This window comes from Mobula hypostoma, chromosome 4 (genome assembly GCF_963921235.1).
Source record: "Mobula hypostoma chromosome 4, sMobHyp1.1, whole genome shotgun sequence".
NCBI classification, from domain to species: Eukaryota; Metazoa; Chordata; class Chondrichthyes; order Myliobatiformes; family Myliobatidae; genus Mobula; species Mobula hypostoma.
Window position 1 is genome coordinate 58,795,577 of NC_086100.1, and position 20,375 is coordinate 58,815,951.

General features: G+C 38.9%; 1 protein-coding gene across 4 annotated transcripts in view; it reads left to right on the top strand.

Moving 5' to 3' along the window:
* Nucleotides 1-3,590: 3,590 nt before the first annotated feature.
* si (sucrase-isomaltase) overlaps nucleotides 3,591-20,375 on the top strand; it is a 181,395-nt gene continuing 164,610 nt past the window's right edge. Inside the window, exons 1-6 of one of the 4 annotated variants that reach the window (XM_063045838.1) lie at nucleotides 3,591-3,608; nucleotides 8,426-8,572; nucleotides 8,985-9,088; nucleotides 15,232-15,352; nucleotides 15,454-15,563; nucleotides 17,145-17,296. In XM_063045838.1, coding sequence (XP_062901908.1) covers nucleotides 8,446-8,572; nucleotides 8,985-9,088; nucleotides 15,232-15,352; nucleotides 15,454-15,563; nucleotides 17,145-17,296 — 614 coding nt within the window. In that variant the 5' untranslated portion in view covers nucleotides 3,591-3,608; nucleotides 8,426-8,445. Of the gene's footprint in view, nucleotides 3,609-3,650; nucleotides 3,796-7,840; nucleotides 7,947-8,425; nucleotides 8,573-8,984; nucleotides 9,089-15,231; nucleotides 15,353-15,453; nucleotides 15,564-17,144; nucleotides 17,297-20,375 lie in introns of those variants that run through there. The other 3 variants (XR_010017658.1, XM_063045836.1, XM_063045837.1) reach the window with 3 other exon arrangements.

Below are 20,375 nucleotides of genomic sequence, written 5' to 3' on the forward strand. Positions count from 1 at the left end.
TAGGTGCCGCCTAGCACGTAATTGTCGGCCCAGATCAGTGCCGATGCAATCGGCAATCGCCTCTGATCTGCGCTGACATTTATGTGCCAGGCAGCACCTAATTAATTAGCATGTTTATTTCAGCTTTTTTCTTAAAGATGTGCTGTGAGCCTCCCGGCTACTCCTGCGTGCTTCGCGGCAATGTATCAGTCGGTGGCCTGGAGGGTGGGGGCCACTGCACCACCCCAACCTGCGACGACTCAGTCTAACACACCATCATCAGTGTGCTCAATGTCTTCCCAATTCTCGTAAGTGATACTACACTGTACACACATTATTTCTACTTTATAGAGGCTGTGTATTTTTACGTGTTATTTGGTAGATTTGGCAGCTTCATAGTTTAAAGATTACTGGAGAGTGCATGTATGCCAACGGCGCTTGCGTGAGATTTTCGCTACGGAGATCTGTGCAGGCAATCGTTGTAGAGAAGTATTTCTACTTTATATAGGCTGTGTATTTATCATATCATTCCTGCTTTTACTATATGTTACTGTTATTTTAGGTTTTATGTGTTATTTGGCATGATTTGGTAGGTTACTTTTGGGTCTGCGAACGCTCACAGAATTTTCCCATATAAATAAATGGTAATTGCTTCTTCAGTTTATGACATTTCGGCTTATGAACCGTTTCATAGGAACGCTCTACCTTTGGATGGCGGGGGAAACCTGTACTTACTTTTATAATGCTCATATTACAACAGTATTTGTGTATTTATTTTTAATTTTTCTTCGGGATCTACTGGGGAAGTCTCAAAGATTGACCGGTCGATCGCGATCGACGGGTTGGCGACCCCTACCTGGTGACTTGTAATTGTTTGGGTGGGTGGGGATGAGAAGAGGGGCACAATCAATTGCTTTGGAATATCCAAATAGAAACTTACTGTGAAATGGGACCTACGTCACTTTGAGATGAAGAGAAAGTAATTAACTGAGACAGAAAAGAGGTGTCAGAAGTAGGCCAAGTAAATCAGAACTTATCACACTGATACCAACTCAGCCAAATTTGTTTATGCAGCTTGTGCATTTAAATTTGGCAGTCGCTGTGCTGATGCTGAACAAAGGCACAGTCCACATAGTCTCTCAAAATTGATGTCTGACAATGACAGAAATAATTACTGCAGGGGTTTTACACTTTTATAGCCAGTTGTTTCCGGTTTTAGCTTCACATAATTGAAACTTTGCAGCTCTTGCTGTATATAGGTCAGTATTTCCAGCAATAGAATCTCTGGTTGCAATTGAAAATCCATAGAGAATTTTAAACATCAGTAGTTATTGTTGCTCAGATAATATTTTGATGGAAGGAAGAATACCGCCCTATGGAGAGCAACAGGAAACATAGAACATAGAAAATAGGTGCAGGAGTAGGCCATTCGGCCCTTCGAGCCTGCTCCGCCATTTATTATGATCATGGCTGATCATCCAACTCAGAACCCTGCCCCAGCCTTCCCTCCATACCCACTGATCCCCGTAGCCACAAGGGCCATATCTAACTCCCTCTTAAATATAGCCGATGAACTGGCCTCAACTGTTCCCTGTGGCAGAGAATTCCACGGAAGGCAACAAACAGTTCTGGACAGTTAATCAACAAGGCTTAGATGGGACTGAAATAAAAGAAAATAAAGGAAATACTTGGCATTTCAGGAAACCTCAGGAGGAGCAGAATTAGAGCTAGTTATTCAGGTTAGTAATATTTCAATAGAACTGTAAACAAAGCATGCTAAAATCAAAATTAAAACAATTCCAAAGGTTGGGTACAATGTGATAATCTGGCTTGGAAGCACAGAATTCCTGCAATAAAATGAATCTCAGGACAGTGGTAGGTTGCCATCTAACCCAGGGGTTCATGGGTTTGCACCTCTGGTGGACTGTGTTCTTTCCAGGGTGCAAGCCTGGGCAGGAAAATTTGAAGAACTGGCTGTTGCCCATGCGGCGGGTTCTTCCCCTCCACGTCATTGATGTAGCCCAAGAAAAGGGCATGCTCTGATAAAGTTTGGCACCAGTGTTGTCGCAGAAGTTGCCAGAGTGAAGTTGTAAACAACATCAAACTGCCTTAGGGACCCTGGCTCCGGATTTCTTCCTCGAGGTTTACTCCTGAAGCCTTTCCCATGGGTGGGTATGGCCGTAAGGCAGCGGAGGTTTAAAATCGGTTTAAAATGCCGTCCAAGGCTGATGACCCCCAACTTCCCGAAGCAACTGGTTCTGAGGCACCAGTGGTCCGCCTTTGCCCCTCTTCTTGTCAATAGAAACAGTTCTGCCGGCCTAGTAGCTAGCCACACATGAAGGCCAAGAGTTGGACTTGGTTGTCAGAGGCTGTTAGAGTCAAATGCCATTTGGAGCACTTTATAGGTTGTGGGAGCTAATCCCCACTACCATCCCATTTATGACAATCTTAAGAACCCTAAGGATAGTATATGGTGATATATGCATTTTGATAATAAGCTTACTCTGAACTGTGAACTTTAAATTAGTCATTATGGTAACTAACAGAGAAGCACAAAAGGAGGAATTCTGTGTTTACTAATCACATAAGATAAACTGGCTCCTGAAGGGAGAACCAAACTCTGAAATTGATAAAGTTTAACAAAATTCCCAGTAAGCTAAGAACTTGAATGCTATTAGAGTATCACAACCACATGAAACTGATTTATTAGAAACTTGTTTGGTGACTTTGAACACTAATTAATGGTGAACCCTGTATCCATCAGGAGAAACTTCCCTTTTATTGATCTAGGATAGATTCTGATTGAGATTACAGTGAAAGAATATCATTATCAAATATCGAAGCTAGATCATATGTTTTAACTGGAAACCAAACAAAAAAAATCTGCAGAAACAAGAACTCTGAAAGGAAAAACAATTGTTAGAAGTACTCAACAGGTCAGTCAGTGGAAAAAGAAACAGAAGTAATAATGCATTTCAGAGAAAAGTGAGAGAAATATAACTTTACATTGTAGAGAGGATGAAAGGAGGATGGACAGGACAAAGGGAATATTTCTGCAGTGAAATGTATACTTTTAATATTCAATATTTTTGTTAGCACTGTTTTTATTCATGGATGTAGACTTTCAATTATCGCTAGCCTAGGTCATCTATAACTCAATACATGTACTGGCGAAGCAAAATAGTAATGCCCCAATAAAATGCATCACTCTGAGTTCTGGACAGCACTAAGTGGCAAAATAATACTGAGTTGAGAGATTCCTGGTGCTAAAGCCCTTGCTTGGTGGATGTATAAAAGTAACAGGTCTATTTTTAAAGTGTTTGTAGTATTCTAAAGAGAATTTGTTCATTTTGAAGTATAGCTACAATAGATATATAAATAGTCATATTAAAAATGAGGTATGCTATTACTGTATTAGTCTGCTTTGCAGTTACAGTGACCTCAAATTTATTTTCTCATTCCAAATCCAACAGTGAATAATTAACAGTCTAAGTGTTGAGTAACTACATTTTTGTGAAGCAGCGCTCCTTGTACATGCTTGAGCATAGGTCATAACACACATTGTATAATACATTGATATGATGTTTTAACTTACTGTCAGTTTAAAAGTCCATGACCAAAAAGCAAAGGTAAGCATTCGCTAACACTTTTATCTCATCTGTTTGGGTTTCAATATAGATTCCTTCTATGTGAAATTTCCATTATGTAACAGGAAGTATTTCTGAGGATTTATAATCAAAATCCAAAGTCACTGGACTTCATTCGCATTCCTCAAGCACTAGATAAAGTTGGAGCAAGAAGGACTTCTCTTCAAAAGTAAGAGTTAGCTCTCACTTCTTCTTCGTTTTGTTTAATCAATGTTGTTCTACTTGGGTTTCAGCCACATCACCAATTAATTTGTCTTTTTTTTTTGTTGCAATGTATTGAGAATGATTTTAGGTAAGTTAATAGGATGGGATATTTTTGAACAAACGTTTGAATGATTTGGGCTTCATCATTTAGTCTGTTGTGTCACTTTTTGCTTGCCCTCTTCTCATTACAACTACCAGGGAGGAGGAACAGGAGTCTGAAAAACATATGAACAGCTTCTTCCTCTCCGCCATCAGATTTCTGAACAGGCCAAAAACGTTAACTCATTATTCCTTTTTTATGCACTACTTATGTTAATTTTGTTATTTATAGATTTTTATGTTTTTGCACCATACTTCTGTTGCAAAACAACACAATTCACGTCATATGTCAGTGATAATGATTCTGATTCTGAATTTTGGTGTTAAATAAAATTTCCCTTTCTGAAGTTCCACCACTGTGCAAAAGTTTATATATTATTGCTCTAGGTATGAGATTTTGTAATGCTGTTGCTTTAGGTCATTATGTAAGAAATAAGAATCAGCATCAGGTTCATTATCACTGGCATGTGTTGTGAAATTTATTAACGTAGCACAGCAGTTCAATGCAATACGTAATATAGAAGAAAAATAAATAAATAAAGCAATTACAGTATACATATATTGAAAAGATTAAACATAGTGCAAAAACAAATATTATAAAATAAAAAAGTGAGGTAGTGTTCAAGGGTTCAATGTCCATTTAGGAATCGGATAGTAGTGGGAAGAAGCTGTTTCTGAATCGCTGAGTGTGTGTCTTCAGGCTTCTGAACCTCCTACCTGATGGTAACAGTGAGAAAAGGGCATGCCCTGGGTGCTGGAGGTCCTTAATAATGGACGCTGCCTTTCTGAGACACTGTTCCCTGAAAATATCCTGGGTACTTTGTAGGCTAGTACCCAAGACGGAGCTGACTAAATTTGCAACCCTCTGCAGCTTCTTTGGGTCCTGTGCAGTAGCACCCCCCCACGTCCATACTAGACAGTGATGCAGCCTGTCAGAATGCTCTCCACGATGCATCTATAGAAGTTTTTGACTGTATTTGTTGACATAACAAATCTCTTCAAACCCCTAATGAAGTATAGTTGCTGTCTTGCCTTCTTTATAACTACATCGATATGCTGGGACCAGGTTAGATCCTCAGAGATCTTGATACCCAGGAACTTGAAAGAAACTGCTCACTCTCTCCACCTCCGATCCCTCTATGAGGATTAGTATGTGTTCCTTCGTCTTACCCTTCCTGAGGTCCAAAATCAGCTCATTTGTCTTACTGACATTGAGTGCTAGGTTGTTGCTGCAGCACCACTCCACTAGTTGGCATATCTCGCTCCTGTACACCCTCTCGTCACCACCTGAGATTCTACCAACAATGGCTGTATCATCAGTAAATTTACAGATGGCATTTGAGCATGGCATATCAGGTGTTTAGTAGATTTATTTGTAATAAAATGTTAATCTGTTGGTTTCCATTGCAAGTACAGTACTTATTTTTCCCCTTGTGAGATACTATCGCTAGGAGAATAAGTACAGGGAATGCAGTGGTAGCAAGCTCTTTGAAGAGGGAGGGAAGAAGAGGGCTAGCGTCTCACTAAGGGATACAGAAAACAATTGTCCAATGTGAACCTCGTTGAGGAACAATGTGAGAGAACATCTATGTATTGAAAATTTTACCTGTGTAGTCATGGTGCCACTTTAGAATGGGGCAAGGGCCAAATAATCAGTGATTGTCAAACAAACTGTGGCAATATGGTGGGTTTCTTCCAGACTGAGACCAGAAGTTTTGCTGTACTTCCACTGTTTCTTGCGTTATATTGCTTAAAGTAAGCCATCATTGTGTTCCAATATAAGAGACCTGGCTACATTTTATTCTCAGTCAACAGTGTAGAGGGAGCAAATGTATGCGAGAACATTGTGGTAAGCCAGAGATAGATATTTCTGGGGTTCTGGCTGAGATGTTTTTATCACTGAAGATTGGCTAATGTTGTGCCCTTATTTATGAAAGGCTACAAAGGCAAGCCAGGAAACTATGAGCTAGTGAGCTGAATTTCAGTATGGAAAAGTTACTGGAAGGGTTCTGAGAGATTCTGCATTTTGAATGACAACAACTGATTGGGGATAATCAGCAAGGCTTTGTATGTGGGAAATTGTATTTCACAAATTGGACTTGAGTTTTTGAAGAGGTGTCAAGAGGATTGTAGGGTGATAGATGTCTATGCGGAACTCAGTAAGGACTTTAATAAGGTCCCGCATCCTCAGCTGGTCTGGAAAGTTAGATCACATGGGATCCAGGGTGAGAATACAAAATTTAATTTCAGACTAGATAATTGGATGCAAAATTGGTTTGGTGGTAGGAGGCAGAACGTATTAGTGGAGGGCTGTCCTTTACACTGGAGTTCTGTGACTGCAGTGTGCTACAGGAATCAGTGCTGGGTTCATTGTTATTTGTCAATGATATTAATGATTAGAATAAAAACGTTGTTGACATTGTTAATAAGTTTGAGCGTGATGCCAAAATTGGAGGTATATAGCTAACAGTAGAAAGATTATTTTATGTTTACAACTACCGGTGGAGTCATAGAGCAATATAGCACAGAGCCAGGCCCTTTAGCTTGGTGAGTGTGATAGAACAGTGGGACTTCAGGATACAAGTACAGTGTCCCACAGAAATATCAGCATAGGTAAGCAGAGTACTGAAGAAGGTACTTGACTGGATGGGAAACGTGACACATGCGTATGGTAGAGTAGATGATCCATGTGAAATCTGATTGACAATATAAGTAATGTGCTGAATTGAGCCAAGGTCAATCCTGCAGCTGGTAAAATGTCAAACAACAGAAAATTTGCAGATGCTGGAAATCTGAGCAACACACACAAAATGTTGGAGGAACTCAGCAGACCAAGCAGCATCTATGGAAAAATGTGCAGTCGATGTTTCAGCCCTGATATGCCGATTGTACTTTTGTTTTTCCATTGATGCTGCTTGGCCTGCTGAGTTCCTCCAGCATTTTGTGTGTGTTGCTGGTAAAATGTGGTCCTTCAAGGAGTGTCTCGTAGCTTTGACAGCCCACACGGACATGAAATATGAGGTTAGACATCAAGTTGTGGGCTGTCTTTTGAAACTTAATGGATTTGCAATGTAGCTTGTGGGTTCATTTTGCTATCGTCATTAAAATGATCAGAGGACTGTGATTTGAATTCCTGATGCATTATATAGAATGAACATGAGCTCAGCACACATGGTGATTCATTACTTTTTTTTGACTGTTACTGACAAGCTCCTTACATTACGTCCCTTCCACCCATGCAGGCACAGACAGTCCTATAACCCAAAGATGGGCTGTCTCCATTTTCCAGTGGACTCATGGGCTTACAGACATTGGGCCTTTAACTTCCCCAGTGGACTTACAGACTCACAGACCCTGGGTTTGGTTGTCAGGCTTTGGCTTCCAGACTCCTGGTTAATCTCTGTCCTCTGATCTCATTATCAACCGCAGGACTTGCTGATGAGGACGAATCAGGACCCTGAAATCCAGGCCACAGTGCTATTGTCATAGAAAATTGTCTAATCTACAATGAATTGCAGATGAAATGTGGACCTCAATTTAGATCAAATTTTATTTTTTTTCCTGTCCCGATGAAGGGTCTCGGCTCAAAACATCAACTGTTTACTCTTTCTCATAGATGCTGCCTGGCTTGCTGAGTTCTTCCTGCATGTTGTTTGTGTTGTAATTTCATTTTGTTGGTTTTGTTGTTGCATCTAGAAATCAACTGCCTTTTGAATTCAGAGTAACAACAATGTTTCAATTGACACAAACATGCTGAAAGGTTACTGCCTTGAAAGGCTTAATTCTCTTAGATGCTACTGTGGTAAACCATATATATGTTGTAACTGGGTTAACTGTCTGGACACGCCCCTCTGCTGACTGCCCCTGTGGCTCCTCCCACAAATCCTGAATAAAGGTGATTTCGCTTTGCCCCTCCCCCTCAGTCCAGGGGCAGACACTCAGCATGGAAGTCGTGTTGTAGAGCGAATAAAAGCCTTTCAGTATTTACCCAACTTCAGTCTTTTGGAGTTATTGAAGGTGCTTCAGCTACTTAACCTGCTAAGTATTTCTAGGATTTTCGGTTTTCATCTCGGGTTTCTATCATCTGCAATATTTTTTTTGCAATGGGATGTGACTGCTATGCCACTAGATCTTAACCTGAACTGTGGTGGTGGCTTGAACTATGTCTTCAATGATATGTAAACAACTTTCAACTCCACTCTCAGGATTTATTGATCAAATTACCTTTAATAATTTATTTTTGTACTTCTCTTACTTTGGATTAAACTAAGGAAATGATAAATTTAAATAATATGGAGTAAAGGATGATTAAATATAGCAGTAAATAACCCTGTACTTTCCAAGATTGTGACCAAAGAAACTAATAATGTGGATAAAGGGAGGTGAATATTTTTTTCACCTCCCATTATCAGCTTTCTTAGTTGATTAAAATATGCCTCTGCTCTTTACGTAAATGTCAGAATGTTTTAACGTGTTCTCACTTATTTCCTTGCTAGGTTTCTCTTCCTACTGACAAATGGCAAGAAGAAAGTTTTCTGGTTTGGAAATATTGCTCATTGTTTTATTCATTTTGGTGGTTATTGTGGCCGTTGCTTTAATTGTACTCTTAGCCACTGAAACACAATGTGACAATACTCATGAAGGTAAAAATACAACAATGCATATTTTCTATTTTTAATCATTTAGTTTTATCAATTAATACCTTATAATGAAACAGCTATACAATCAGAATAGTTTGTCTAAACTTTAAAGGAAGGGTGAATTTTTGTGAGTACTATTCAAAGATGGATTTTAAAATACATGAATAGGTTTACTTTTATATATTGTCAGGCATAATTTTATAACATCTATACTTTAATTCTAGTTGAAAAGCTAATTTACTTTTGATATGAAGAAATAAAATTAGGATTTCAATCTTGATGAGATTTGTTTGCCAACTCTTTAATTATTGTCAGTTAATTCTGTTTAAAAACTATGACTATCTCTTATGTTAAACATTTTAAGATTCATTGCCTTTGCTGATTTTCACGTTGCTCAATCTCTGTATTTTCACAGGATGCACAAACAACACATGCAACACGACTTTCATCGCTTATTGTCCATACTCCATTCAAGATAGTGATAGAATAAACTGCTTTTCAGAAGATGGAGCTTCAAAGGTTGGTTTAAATTGTGAAATTGTTGTCCACAAGGATGTCATTTGATGTTGTGCAAGGCACTAAAGTAGTAATGTACCCTTTAAAATTGCAGGCCCTAACAATTATTGTTAGATCTTGATGGGTCTAACCAGAAATGATTCACTGATGTTGGAAGTGAATATTTATATCTAGACATGCTTGAGGTCAATGTTTCGTTTCTTTAATGTACATTAATGCCACGTTATCTAAAAGGCAATGTATAACATTTTATTATACAGGTTCAAGTAAGATATTTGAAATCTATTTTCATTGCAGATAGCTAATTTTTCACTTTATATCCAGATCTGACAGTAATATTTCTCCTGGTTCTGATTCATAAATAAATGAATATCTAATGGCGTTACATATTCACTGAAGAATGGCTGTTTGAAAGCTTACAAGTTCCTTTTATGTCAGTAGCAGTTGATGATGGGAGCAGGTGAAATTGATGGTGCTTGGAATACTAGTGACCTTGTTATAGATTTCAGTATGATTTTCCTTTGTCAACTGATAACAATGAAGATATTTATATGAAATTAGAGTAAAGATACAACATTGTATTTTTTCCAAATTGTGCACAAATTCTTGGAATTAATATGGAAATGTAGTGATAGATGAGGGATGGCATTATGGTGAGAAATTAATTTGCTAGGTGGGGTTGACAGTAGTGATGTTCACACAGCATGGCTCAAGGTTGACAGTGGTAAGGATTAACAGTGGTTGGTGAGAAATTGTAGAGCATTGTGAGAAACGACAAGGTTTTTTGAATTTTGACAGAGGTTTTAAGAAGTGATGGTGCTTGATGAAATGTCAGGCCAAGGCTCAGAATATGAAATAAAATATATTATCATTCTACTCAATTTCCGCCATATTTAACAGGACCCTACCACCAAGCACATTTTACCTACCCCCACCCACCTTCCACTTCCTGCAGGGATCACTGTCAGTTCATTCCTCGTCCGTTCATCCCTCCCTACTGACTCTGCGCTTCAGAAAGACTCGCACCCCTCTCTTCCTCGGCAGCACAACAGTAGAAACAGCAGGCAGTTTCAAACGCCTGGGAGTGCTCATCATGGTCCCAGAGCACATTTTACACAGCCAAGAAAGCTTGCCCGCACCTCTGCTTTCTGAGGACGCTGAAGAGAGCAGGACTTTGCACATCCATACTCATGTCATTCTGCAGATGCGCAGTAAGGAGTATTCTAACCTGCTGCATCACTGCTTGGTGTGGAAACTGCACTGCAGAGACTGGAAAGCTCTACAACAGGTTGTCAAAACTGCCTAATGAGTCACTGGCACCAGCCTGCCTGCCATCGAGGACATACAGTATATACAGAAAGGTGCCAGAAAAGGGCCAGTAATATCATGAAGGATCCCACACACACTGGTCATAGACTGTTTGCCCCACGCCCATCAGGTAGGAGGCTACGTTGCATCCACGCCAGGACCACCAGACTCAAAGACAGTTACTTTCCCCAAGCAGTAAGACAGATCAACACTTCCACACCTTAACTCCACATTATTTCCAATCAGTCACCATAAGTACAGCCTACTGCCATGTCATGGGCATACAATCAGTCTATGTATATAAGCTATCTTATGTATTTACATTTATTGTATATTTTGTTATTGTTGTTGTTGTTATTATTGTATTATTTTAAAACTTTTTTTGTGGTGCATCAAATCCTAAGTAACAATTATTTCATTCTTCTTATGCTTGTGTATAGGAAATGACATTAAACAATCTTGAATCTTGATTTCCCATGTGGTACTTATCTCTGCAAGCAGAAGGAGTGTTTTACTTGCCCATTCACTTCCTTCCCCACCTCCACAGAGGGCCCCAAACAGTCCTTCCAGGTGAGGCAGTATTTCACCTGTTAGTCTGATTGGGGGACTGCTTTGTTGAGCACTTTTGCTCCAATGACAACAGGAAGGAGTTTGTGGTTACCAACTAATTAAAAGCCAACCCCCATTCCCTTTCCGGCACATACAGGTAGATCCACAACCTTCTGTACTGCCATGACGAGACCACACTCAAGTTGGAGGAGCAACACCTCATATTCTGTTTGGCTAGTCTCTAATTTCTAAAATTTCTGGTAATTTCTCCGTCCTTTCCATTCTCTCTTCTTCCATTCTCCATTCTGGCTCCCGTCCTACTGCCTTCCCTTCTCCTAACCTGCCTATCACCTTTCTCTGCTGTCACCCCTTCTTCCCTTTCTCCCATGGTCCACTCTCCTCTCCTATTAGATTATTCTGGATTCTTCCTCCTTTCTTTCCAATCCTGTGATGAAAGGGTCTCAGCCTGAAATGTTGACTCTATTCCTATCTATACAGGAGATGCTGCTTGACCTGCTGAATTCCTCTAGCACTTTGTGTGTGTTACTCTAGATTTCCAGTATCTGAAGATCTCTCATGTTTATAATATATTATATCATTGAAACACTTAATAAAGGTAAATAAGAGCCCTAAATTGAATGGATTTTAATATTTCTTCTGATCTTATTGCTCCATTGTATTTTTAACAAAATATTTAGACTATCTACTTTGCTAATCAGATGTACTGTTTGACAACTTCCATATTTAGCATCCTTGTGTAATTCCCAATAACTATTTTTATGAACCAGTTAACAATATAAAAATACTGTATACTGAAAGAAATAATTACAATTGTATATATTTTTCAATTTCATTGAGTCACAGAATAATAACAAATAGAAAAAACTCAGCTTATCACTTCAGAGCTACATTAAAGTTCCTCAAGTAGTTGTCCAGCTGTTTTTCAAAAGTATTGAGGGTTTCTACCTTTACCTTTTCAAGATGTGACACATACCATACCTTGGTGAGGGAAAAGAAATTGCCAGCTCCTCTTCAATCTTACTACCAATTAATTTAAGTATTGGCCTTCCTGGGTAAGAAACAGAGGTCCTTCCTGTTCATTCGGTCCAGTCCTCTCAGTTTATTTATGCTTTAGTTAAATCTCCTCTCTCTCCTCCAATTTCTCCATGACAAGGAAAACATCCCCCTTCTAGCGTTTCAAAACTGCGTTTTTCCACCACTAGCAACAGTTGCTTTAAGCCCCTCTTATTTATTTCCTGTAAAGAGATTTGACCTTTTTGCATTACTTTAGCTGTAGCCCAACTGATGTATCCAACAGTTAACAAATAGCCTTCCTTCTCTTACATTTTATAGCTTGCTACCCATAAGGTTTCAACAGTAATGCGCCTCTGGAACTAGCATTTTTTTTGTATCATACAATTTATCATTGCCGTGATTGTCATTCTTAAATGCACTTCCTCATGCTTCTTTGGTCTGAATTCTGTTTTTTAACTACTTTCCACACCTGACCAGGTCTGCCCCTAACTTCCTTCCCCCTTCGGCTTTCATTCTCATCATCCTGAATTGTGAATTGTACAGAAACAGGCCATTTGGCCGAACTTGTATACATGGGAAAGGGCAGTTTTAATGGGACAAATAAAGGAACAACAGATATATCTGCAACTTATAGGAATAAAATAATCAATCTCTGCTTTCCAAGATACATGGAATCAGTAATTAAGATCTGATATTCTTGACCCAATGCTGTAATCCAAGGATACATTTCTCTTACTTGTGTTTTCATTAAACTTCATTTAGAAATTTTAAGAAGAACTGCAATTGTAACAAATCCGCAATAATAACAGAAAATACTGGAAATACTCTATGGTATAGGCAGCATCTGTGGAAAGAGAAATCGTGTCAATATTTCAGGAATGATTTCCTTCGTCAAAACTGGCTCTGATGAAGGATCTTGGATTTGAAAATTTAATGTATTTTCCTCTTTCCTTGGACATTGAATGTTTCCAACATTGCATTTTATGAGCAAAATATAACTGCTTTTATACCTTCTTGATACTGCAATTTTACAATCCTTTTATCATTAGAAAACTTTACCCAGTATAGATGATGATGCAGTCAGGGTTATATATTGCATATTTTGATCATAAAACAATAAGTGTATGTTGAGTAAAAGCTCCATAAATATTTGTACAATGTTTAAGTAATTGGCTGCTTCTGCGCCTTGTACCTATGCTGAAGTCTAGATAACATTAACGTAAGGGTAACTAATGACCTCAAGTGCAGGAATCATAGAGACTTTGGCAACTCAAAACTAAAGTTAGATCACAGAAATGAACCAGCAAAACTAACAGAATCCTGATGAACTGCAATCACTCATGGTACTTGGAACTTGGTCTGAGTTTCACCAGAAAAGGAACCACAGAAACGAAGCAAAGTGCGCTTGGCATATTCCCCTGAAATATACCCTGGAGCACGTAGGAATGCAAGATGCTGAAAGTACTATGCTAATTAAATTATCCCAAATTGAATAAAAGTGATGAATACAGAGAGTAACAATCTCCATGATACCTGCAAAACAAAATTAAAAAAACAGAGCAAGTCCAAAGACAAACAACTAGACATAAAATGTAAACAAACCAAGGAACACTGTATACCCACAATGTGACACTGAGAAAATATAGTCCATAAAATAACTGACAAAAAAATGAAATGGATTTAATTAGAAACCAGATAACTGGTCAATATAATTAGGACTCATCCAGTATGGAGAGGATGTGACAACAACAAAAGGATACATTGGGGAAAATGAGGTTAACATTTCTAAATAGTGTAAAACTGCCTATTTCAAGCTGATACTTTGGTGTCAGATTGAATGAAGATTCTTCATTATTATTTCAGCTTTCTTGAGACTGAAAAGAACAGCTTCACTGCTGCACACACGTTGTGATAGAAGTACAGTCTTGGTAGCTTGGCCACTTGAAATTGAAGGAATGTCACTAAATATTAGGACAATATGACAAGAATAAATTTTAATGAAATAAAAATTGTAACAGCGACTATATTGGACCAGACAAGAAGTGCATCATTGTGCAAACTGCTTTTTTCTTTTAATCTGTACTGTTATTTGGTCAAAGATCTTTAATGCTTTTTTTAAGATTGAGCTCAGTAGCTTCCCTACTGCCCTGAGACTGCTTTGTGTTCTGAGGTGACAATGAAACTATCAACACATAGCAGAGAGCAGCCAGATGACTGTGCTGACTGTCAGCATTAGTTCTTCAGTATCATTTCTGTGATTAAGCTACCTCACACTTTTAGCAGTTTTAATGGTTGGAGAACATAGATTCAATTTGCAGAACTATTTTTCGTAGCAGCTGTGTTCTATGCCTCATTATCCTATTCATTTTCTAGATTCATCCATTAAGAAATTAAATTAGTGGGGTATGAAGCTTTCCATGCAAGTGTAAAAATTGTTTTTTGTTCAGTAAGGCAAGCAAAAGCAGGTCAGGATGACCTAACTTCAACTCAAACATGGGAAAAATCAAATATTGTGATTTAACCTGCAGCAAACTGCAAAATTATATTTACCGAAATTTCAAATGAACCCGACAAAGGTGATGAGAATGATATAAACTGATTATTGTAATAATGATTGTATCTGACTGCCTAGCTAAATAATTGTGTCAAGATAATTACGGCATGCTTGTAGCTGATGTAAATAAAAGCAACATTTTTTCTCATTCATGGAATGTGGGGTCACTGAAAATGCCATCACACATTGTCCTTTTTTTTTCCCCTTGAGTTGAGATGCTTGATGAAAGTGGGACTGGAATTACATGTAGGCTAAATTGGACAAAGATGACAGATATCTTTCTTGAAGGTCGTCAATGAACCAGATAGCATAATATAAACAAAAATAAAAATGATGAAAGCACTTAGTTGTTCATGCAGTACCTATGAATAGAGAAACTGAATTAAAATTTTAGACTGAACATTAATTCTATTTGCCTTTGCACAGATGCTGACTTTGATTAATTTTTTTCCCAGCATTTTCTTCACATTAACCTTACTCGCCAGACTGCAAGCTTTTTTTTCTCGATGCTTACAGAGAATGATGAAGGCAAAAGGCTAACCTTCTATTGAACTCTGTGTTTGCATTCAGTTTTGTATTATTTATTACTTTTTAGTTTGCTATTTGATTTTCCACATACACAATAATGAGTGTCATTCGCAGTGCTATTGCTTCTGCACTGAACCCTGTCCTAGCACCTCTTCCATTGTCATTTCCTCAGGAAAAATGTGAAGCCCGAGGATGCTGCTGGAAACCAGTGACAAGTGGAAATGGCCCATGGTGTTATTTTGCTTCGAATGTTGGATACGAATTGCGGAAAAGTCAAAAGACAACCTCAACAGGTCGGAAGTGCAGCTGAAATATTTGGCTTATCTGCTTTAATTACAAGATATGAGTGATTTTATTATTGAGCCCATTTAATCGGGATATTATTTTGATACAGGATTTGAAGCTCAGTTGCATCGATTGAATTCCCCCTCTCTTTATGGAAAGGATATTGAAAAATTGCTATTAACTGCGGAAATGCAGACAGAAAATCGCTTTCGATTCAAGGTTGGCATGCTTTTGTAGAGAACTGAATCCCCACTGCTTCTTGTTACCCTCCTTTATTTTAGCTATCTAATGATTGACCTGTGCAGCATTCTTTTAATGTAGGTTTTATTAGTTTCATCGTCCGATACTAACATGAACAGAAAATTGGCTGACTGGCAAAGAAAACAAATTTCCCAACATATGTCAGAGATATTAAACCTGATTCTCATTCTGGCTGAAGGCAAAGAGTTGGAATATGGGTAGCTTTATCTGGTTGGCTGATACTGACTAGGTGTTCCACAGGAGGTGGTGTTTGGGTTTGCTACTTTACAAATTGATGGCTTTGTGGCCAAGTTTGCGGATGATACAAAGATAGGTGGAGCAGCCAGTTGTGTTGAGGAAGCAGGGAGTCTGCAGAAGGACTTGGACAGATTAGGAGCATGGGCAAAAAAGTAGCAGGTGGAATATGGTGTCAGGAAGTATATTGTTATACACTTTGACGGAAGGTATAAAGGCATAGACTATTTGCTAAATGGTGAGTGAATTAGTGAATTCAGAAATCAGAGGTGCAAAGGAATATGGGAGACCTTGTGCAGAATTCCCTGAAGGTTAACTTGCAGGTTGTGTGGTGGTAAGGAAAGAAAATGCAATATTAGCATTCATTTTGAGAGGACTAGAATATAAAAGCAAGGATGTAATGCTGAGGCCCTGAAAGGTATTGGTCAGTCCTTTCTTGGAGAATTCTGAGTAGTTTGAGCCCTTTATTTAAGAAAAGATTGGCTGGCATTGGAGAAGATCCAGAAGAGGTTTATGAGAATGATCCCAGAAATGAAAGTGTTAATGGACAAGGAGCAGTAGATGGCTCTGGTCTTATACTCGCTGGAGTTTAGAAGAATGAGAGATGATCTCATTGAAATCTACCGAATATTGAAAGGTCTAGATAGAGTGGACTTGGAGAGGATGTTTCCTATAGTGGGGGAGTGTAGGACTAAAGGGCATGGCCTCAGCATAGAAGGATGTCGCTTTACAACAGGGATTAAGAGGAATTTATTTAGCAAAAGTGTTGAATCTGTAAAGTTCATTGCCACAAATGGCTGTGGAGGCCAACTTATTGTATATATTTAAAGCAGAAATTAATAGGTTCTTGATTTGTAGTGGTGTCAAAGATTACAGGAAGAAGGTAGGAGAATGGGCTTGAGGGGGGAAATATATCAGACAGGATCAAATGCTGGAAAAGACTCGATGGGTCAAATGGCCTAATTCTGCTCCTATGTCTTATGGTCTTAAATAATGTTTTCTATTTGTCAGGACCTGTTTATTTTAACAATGGTAAACAGACTTTCCTTTAACTTGATCTTAATGGATAACCATGAATATGCATTTGATCCAAATACAGTGCAATCGGTTGCAATACCAATTTTTTCACTCAGCTATTTAATGCCTAAATATCAACAAAACAATACTAAAACCATTAATTAAAAGTTTTGTATATTAACTTCGGTTTTGTTATTAGATTGCTATCTCAGTGAATAGCTTTGTTTTGGATATCCCTTTAATTTATCCCACTAATATGCAATTCTGTTTTGTGACTGTCATGTTAAGATTACAGATGCTAACAAACAGCGGTTTGAAGTTGCACATGAAAATATCAAACCATTTAAAGGCCCTGCAGCATCAAGTACTAGTTATGAAGTTAAACTTACACAAAATCCTTTTGGAATTGTGGTCAAGAGAAAGTCCAATGGAACTGTTTTGTAAGCAATTTCTTTACCAATATGTTTAACAATTTTTGGCATGGTCTGTTATTAACACACATATGACATTTCTTGTCTACTTTTTTATTTAGTGGTAATAAAAATTATATTGCATAGTGATAATAAATTTTATACAATTGTTTTTATGTTATCAAGTTATTCAATCACAATTTCAAGGCAAAAGTGCAGATACTCTGTGGTATCTTTTACAAAGCTCCACCTGTCTGTATATGTTATCTTGTACATTGTCCCTCATATTCATTCTCCACTTGCAATTTCTCTGCTCATACTTCCCTTAACTTTACCTTAAACTCACAGAATTAACCCTCTATGAAGAGCAAAAACTTCCCAGAGTAATGCACACAAAATGCTGGAGGAACTCAGCAGCTGAGACAGCATCTGTGAAGGGCTTAGACCCGAAATATCAACCATTTATTTCTCTCCATAGATGCTGCCTGACCTGCTGAGTTCCTCCAGCATTTTGTGTGTGTAACTTTGCATTTCTAGCGCCTGCGGAACCTCTTGGTTTTGAAAGTTTTTCATCCCATGACTTTTAAACTAATCAACCCATTTGTACCCAACAAATTCCTCCCAATTTAAAACAAAGCCCTTGTCTTGCAAACTTTTCTCTGAAACGATAATGTTGAATGATGTTATCCTCTCATTAAGACCAAGCACCCCCCGCAAAGTAATCTCCTGTCACTATTCTTCAACATGGAACATTGTCTTATTCCTCCATAAACAATCTGACTGTTTTCCTTCTTTGCAAAATATTCGACATATCTGCATCACATGTTAACCATAATGGTCATTCAGCAAATTCTTTAATTGCAATAATGATATAAGATAAATGGTAAGATGTATTTTACCAGATTATAAACTCTAAAAGCCAATCATGCAAGTTTCTAAAGACAGAATTTTCTTTAAGTTAATATTTTAGGAGGTTTTGTAAACAGTGCGCTTATCAGTAACCTTAACTGCCATGCCAGAATTGAGGAAAGTGAACCGTTCCACACAAATTAATATTTACTAATGGTTGAAATGAGGTGCTACACCACAAAGTCTAGAAGGTCCATTAGTTTACATTGATTTCAATACAGAAATCTTGTTGAAATTGGCCCAGGCAGCGCAAAGGAAAGATGCTTTTAAAATTATCTTTAATGCTGATTTAAAATAAAAGAACATGCAGGAAGACAGCTCTGATTTAAAAAAGACACTGGCTTTGTTCTTGGATCTAAGTAATCAGCATGACATATTTCCACCAATTATACTTGTTTTTAAAGGCTCTTTAAATGAGCTTGTTTATCTCAGGCACACAGGCATTAGTGAGAAGGTTTAAAAAACTAATTAGCATACACAATTGAAACTAATAAAATGTTCAGTATAGTTTTCAGCAATTTCCGGTAATTAAAATGGAGTTTTTCACAAGTGGAAGACTAGACGTACTAATTAAAATGCTTCTTTTCTGTACTCAATTTATTCTCTGATGTATTAATAGCACTCGTTACCACCCTTAAAAATGTCAGTGAACCTTGCACAAAAAAAAAGTGAACCATTGTGATCCAGTCAGTTGATTAGACTGTTTTTAGAAATTTATTTTTAGTGAATATACAAAATAAAAATGAAGTCATTGTGCAAGATCCGAAAGAAAGACCGGAGGAGTTTGTGATGACTCCAACATACCAAATGTAGACTTGCCCAATCTACTGTCCCAAGTTGCTGCTTAATAGCTTGTAATTTACCTACCACCCTTTCCCCCGTTTAGCACTTCCCCTCAAGATTCAGAATTTCTTTATTCATACCTATGTTAAAACTTAAAGAGCTTTTGTGACACACACAAAATGCTGGAGGAACTCAGCAGGCTAGGCCCATCTATGGATAGACCTATTGGAATGGGAATGGGAAGTGGAATTAAAAGGGGTGGCCACTGGGGGATCCCACTTTTTTCTGGCGGACGGAACATAGGTGCTCAGCAAAGCGGTCTCCCAATCTATGTCAGGCCTCACCAATTTCACAAGGCCACACTGGAAGCAGCGGATACAGTAGATGACCCTTACAGACTATCAAGTGACATGCCGCCTCAGCTGGAAGGACTTGTTAGGGGCCCTGAAACGTAGTAAGAGTGGAGGTGTAAGGCAGGTGTAGCACTTGTTCCGCTTGCATGGATAAATATCAGTAGTGAGGGCCGAGTGGTCAAGGGATCCCTGTGAAAAGCAGAATGTGGGCGGGGGGGGGGGGGGGGAAGAAGATGTACTTGGTGATGGGATACATTGGAGATGCCGGAAGTTGCGGAGAATTATGTGCTGAACAAGGAGGGTGGTGGTGAGACAAGGACAAGAGGAACCCTATCCATGGTAGGGTGGCAGGAGGATAGTGTGAGAGGAAGATGGAGTCTCCGACGACCCAGGAGCTGGCGGTGGGACCTGAGAGAGACGGGATTGTGGACTGGTAGTGGGGGAAGGGGAGACGGGGGTTTCAGCAGCAGCGCATGAAGCCTCGGCCTAGAGGTCAAGGCTGGAATCAGAGTCGGAGGTTGTGCAATCCAGAGCAAGACTGAAAACCCGCACACCACTGCCATCAATACTGGTTTCAATTACCGTGGACACCTCTAAAATGCAGTTTGCTCTCTCTGATCTCACCACCAGCTTTTGGGACCCTGGAGACTCCATCTTCCCCTCACCTCACCATCCCCGAACACCCCAAACCTTCCTTCCTCTCAGGTACTACCAACCTCCCCCCTTCACCCCTCTGATCCCAGTTCTCATCAATGCTGGGTCTTCACCATCATCTCTGACCTTTTCCTCTCAGAGGCAGAATGTTTTGTCCTCAGTAAGTGTCTCACCTTTGTCCCCCCTGCACCCACACCTCTGTGCCCGCCACAAAGCTTTGCTCTTCTTCCATCACCTCTGTCTCCAAGCCTATTTCTTTGGCAAGGACTGCATCCCGCTCCGGTGACTCCTACTCCCATCTTCAACCCTCCTCCTCTATCTGGGCACACCGCCTTGGTCTTCTGCCTGCTCTGGACCTTTTCATTGCCAACTGCCGACTAGATATCAACCACCTCGACTTTACCATACCT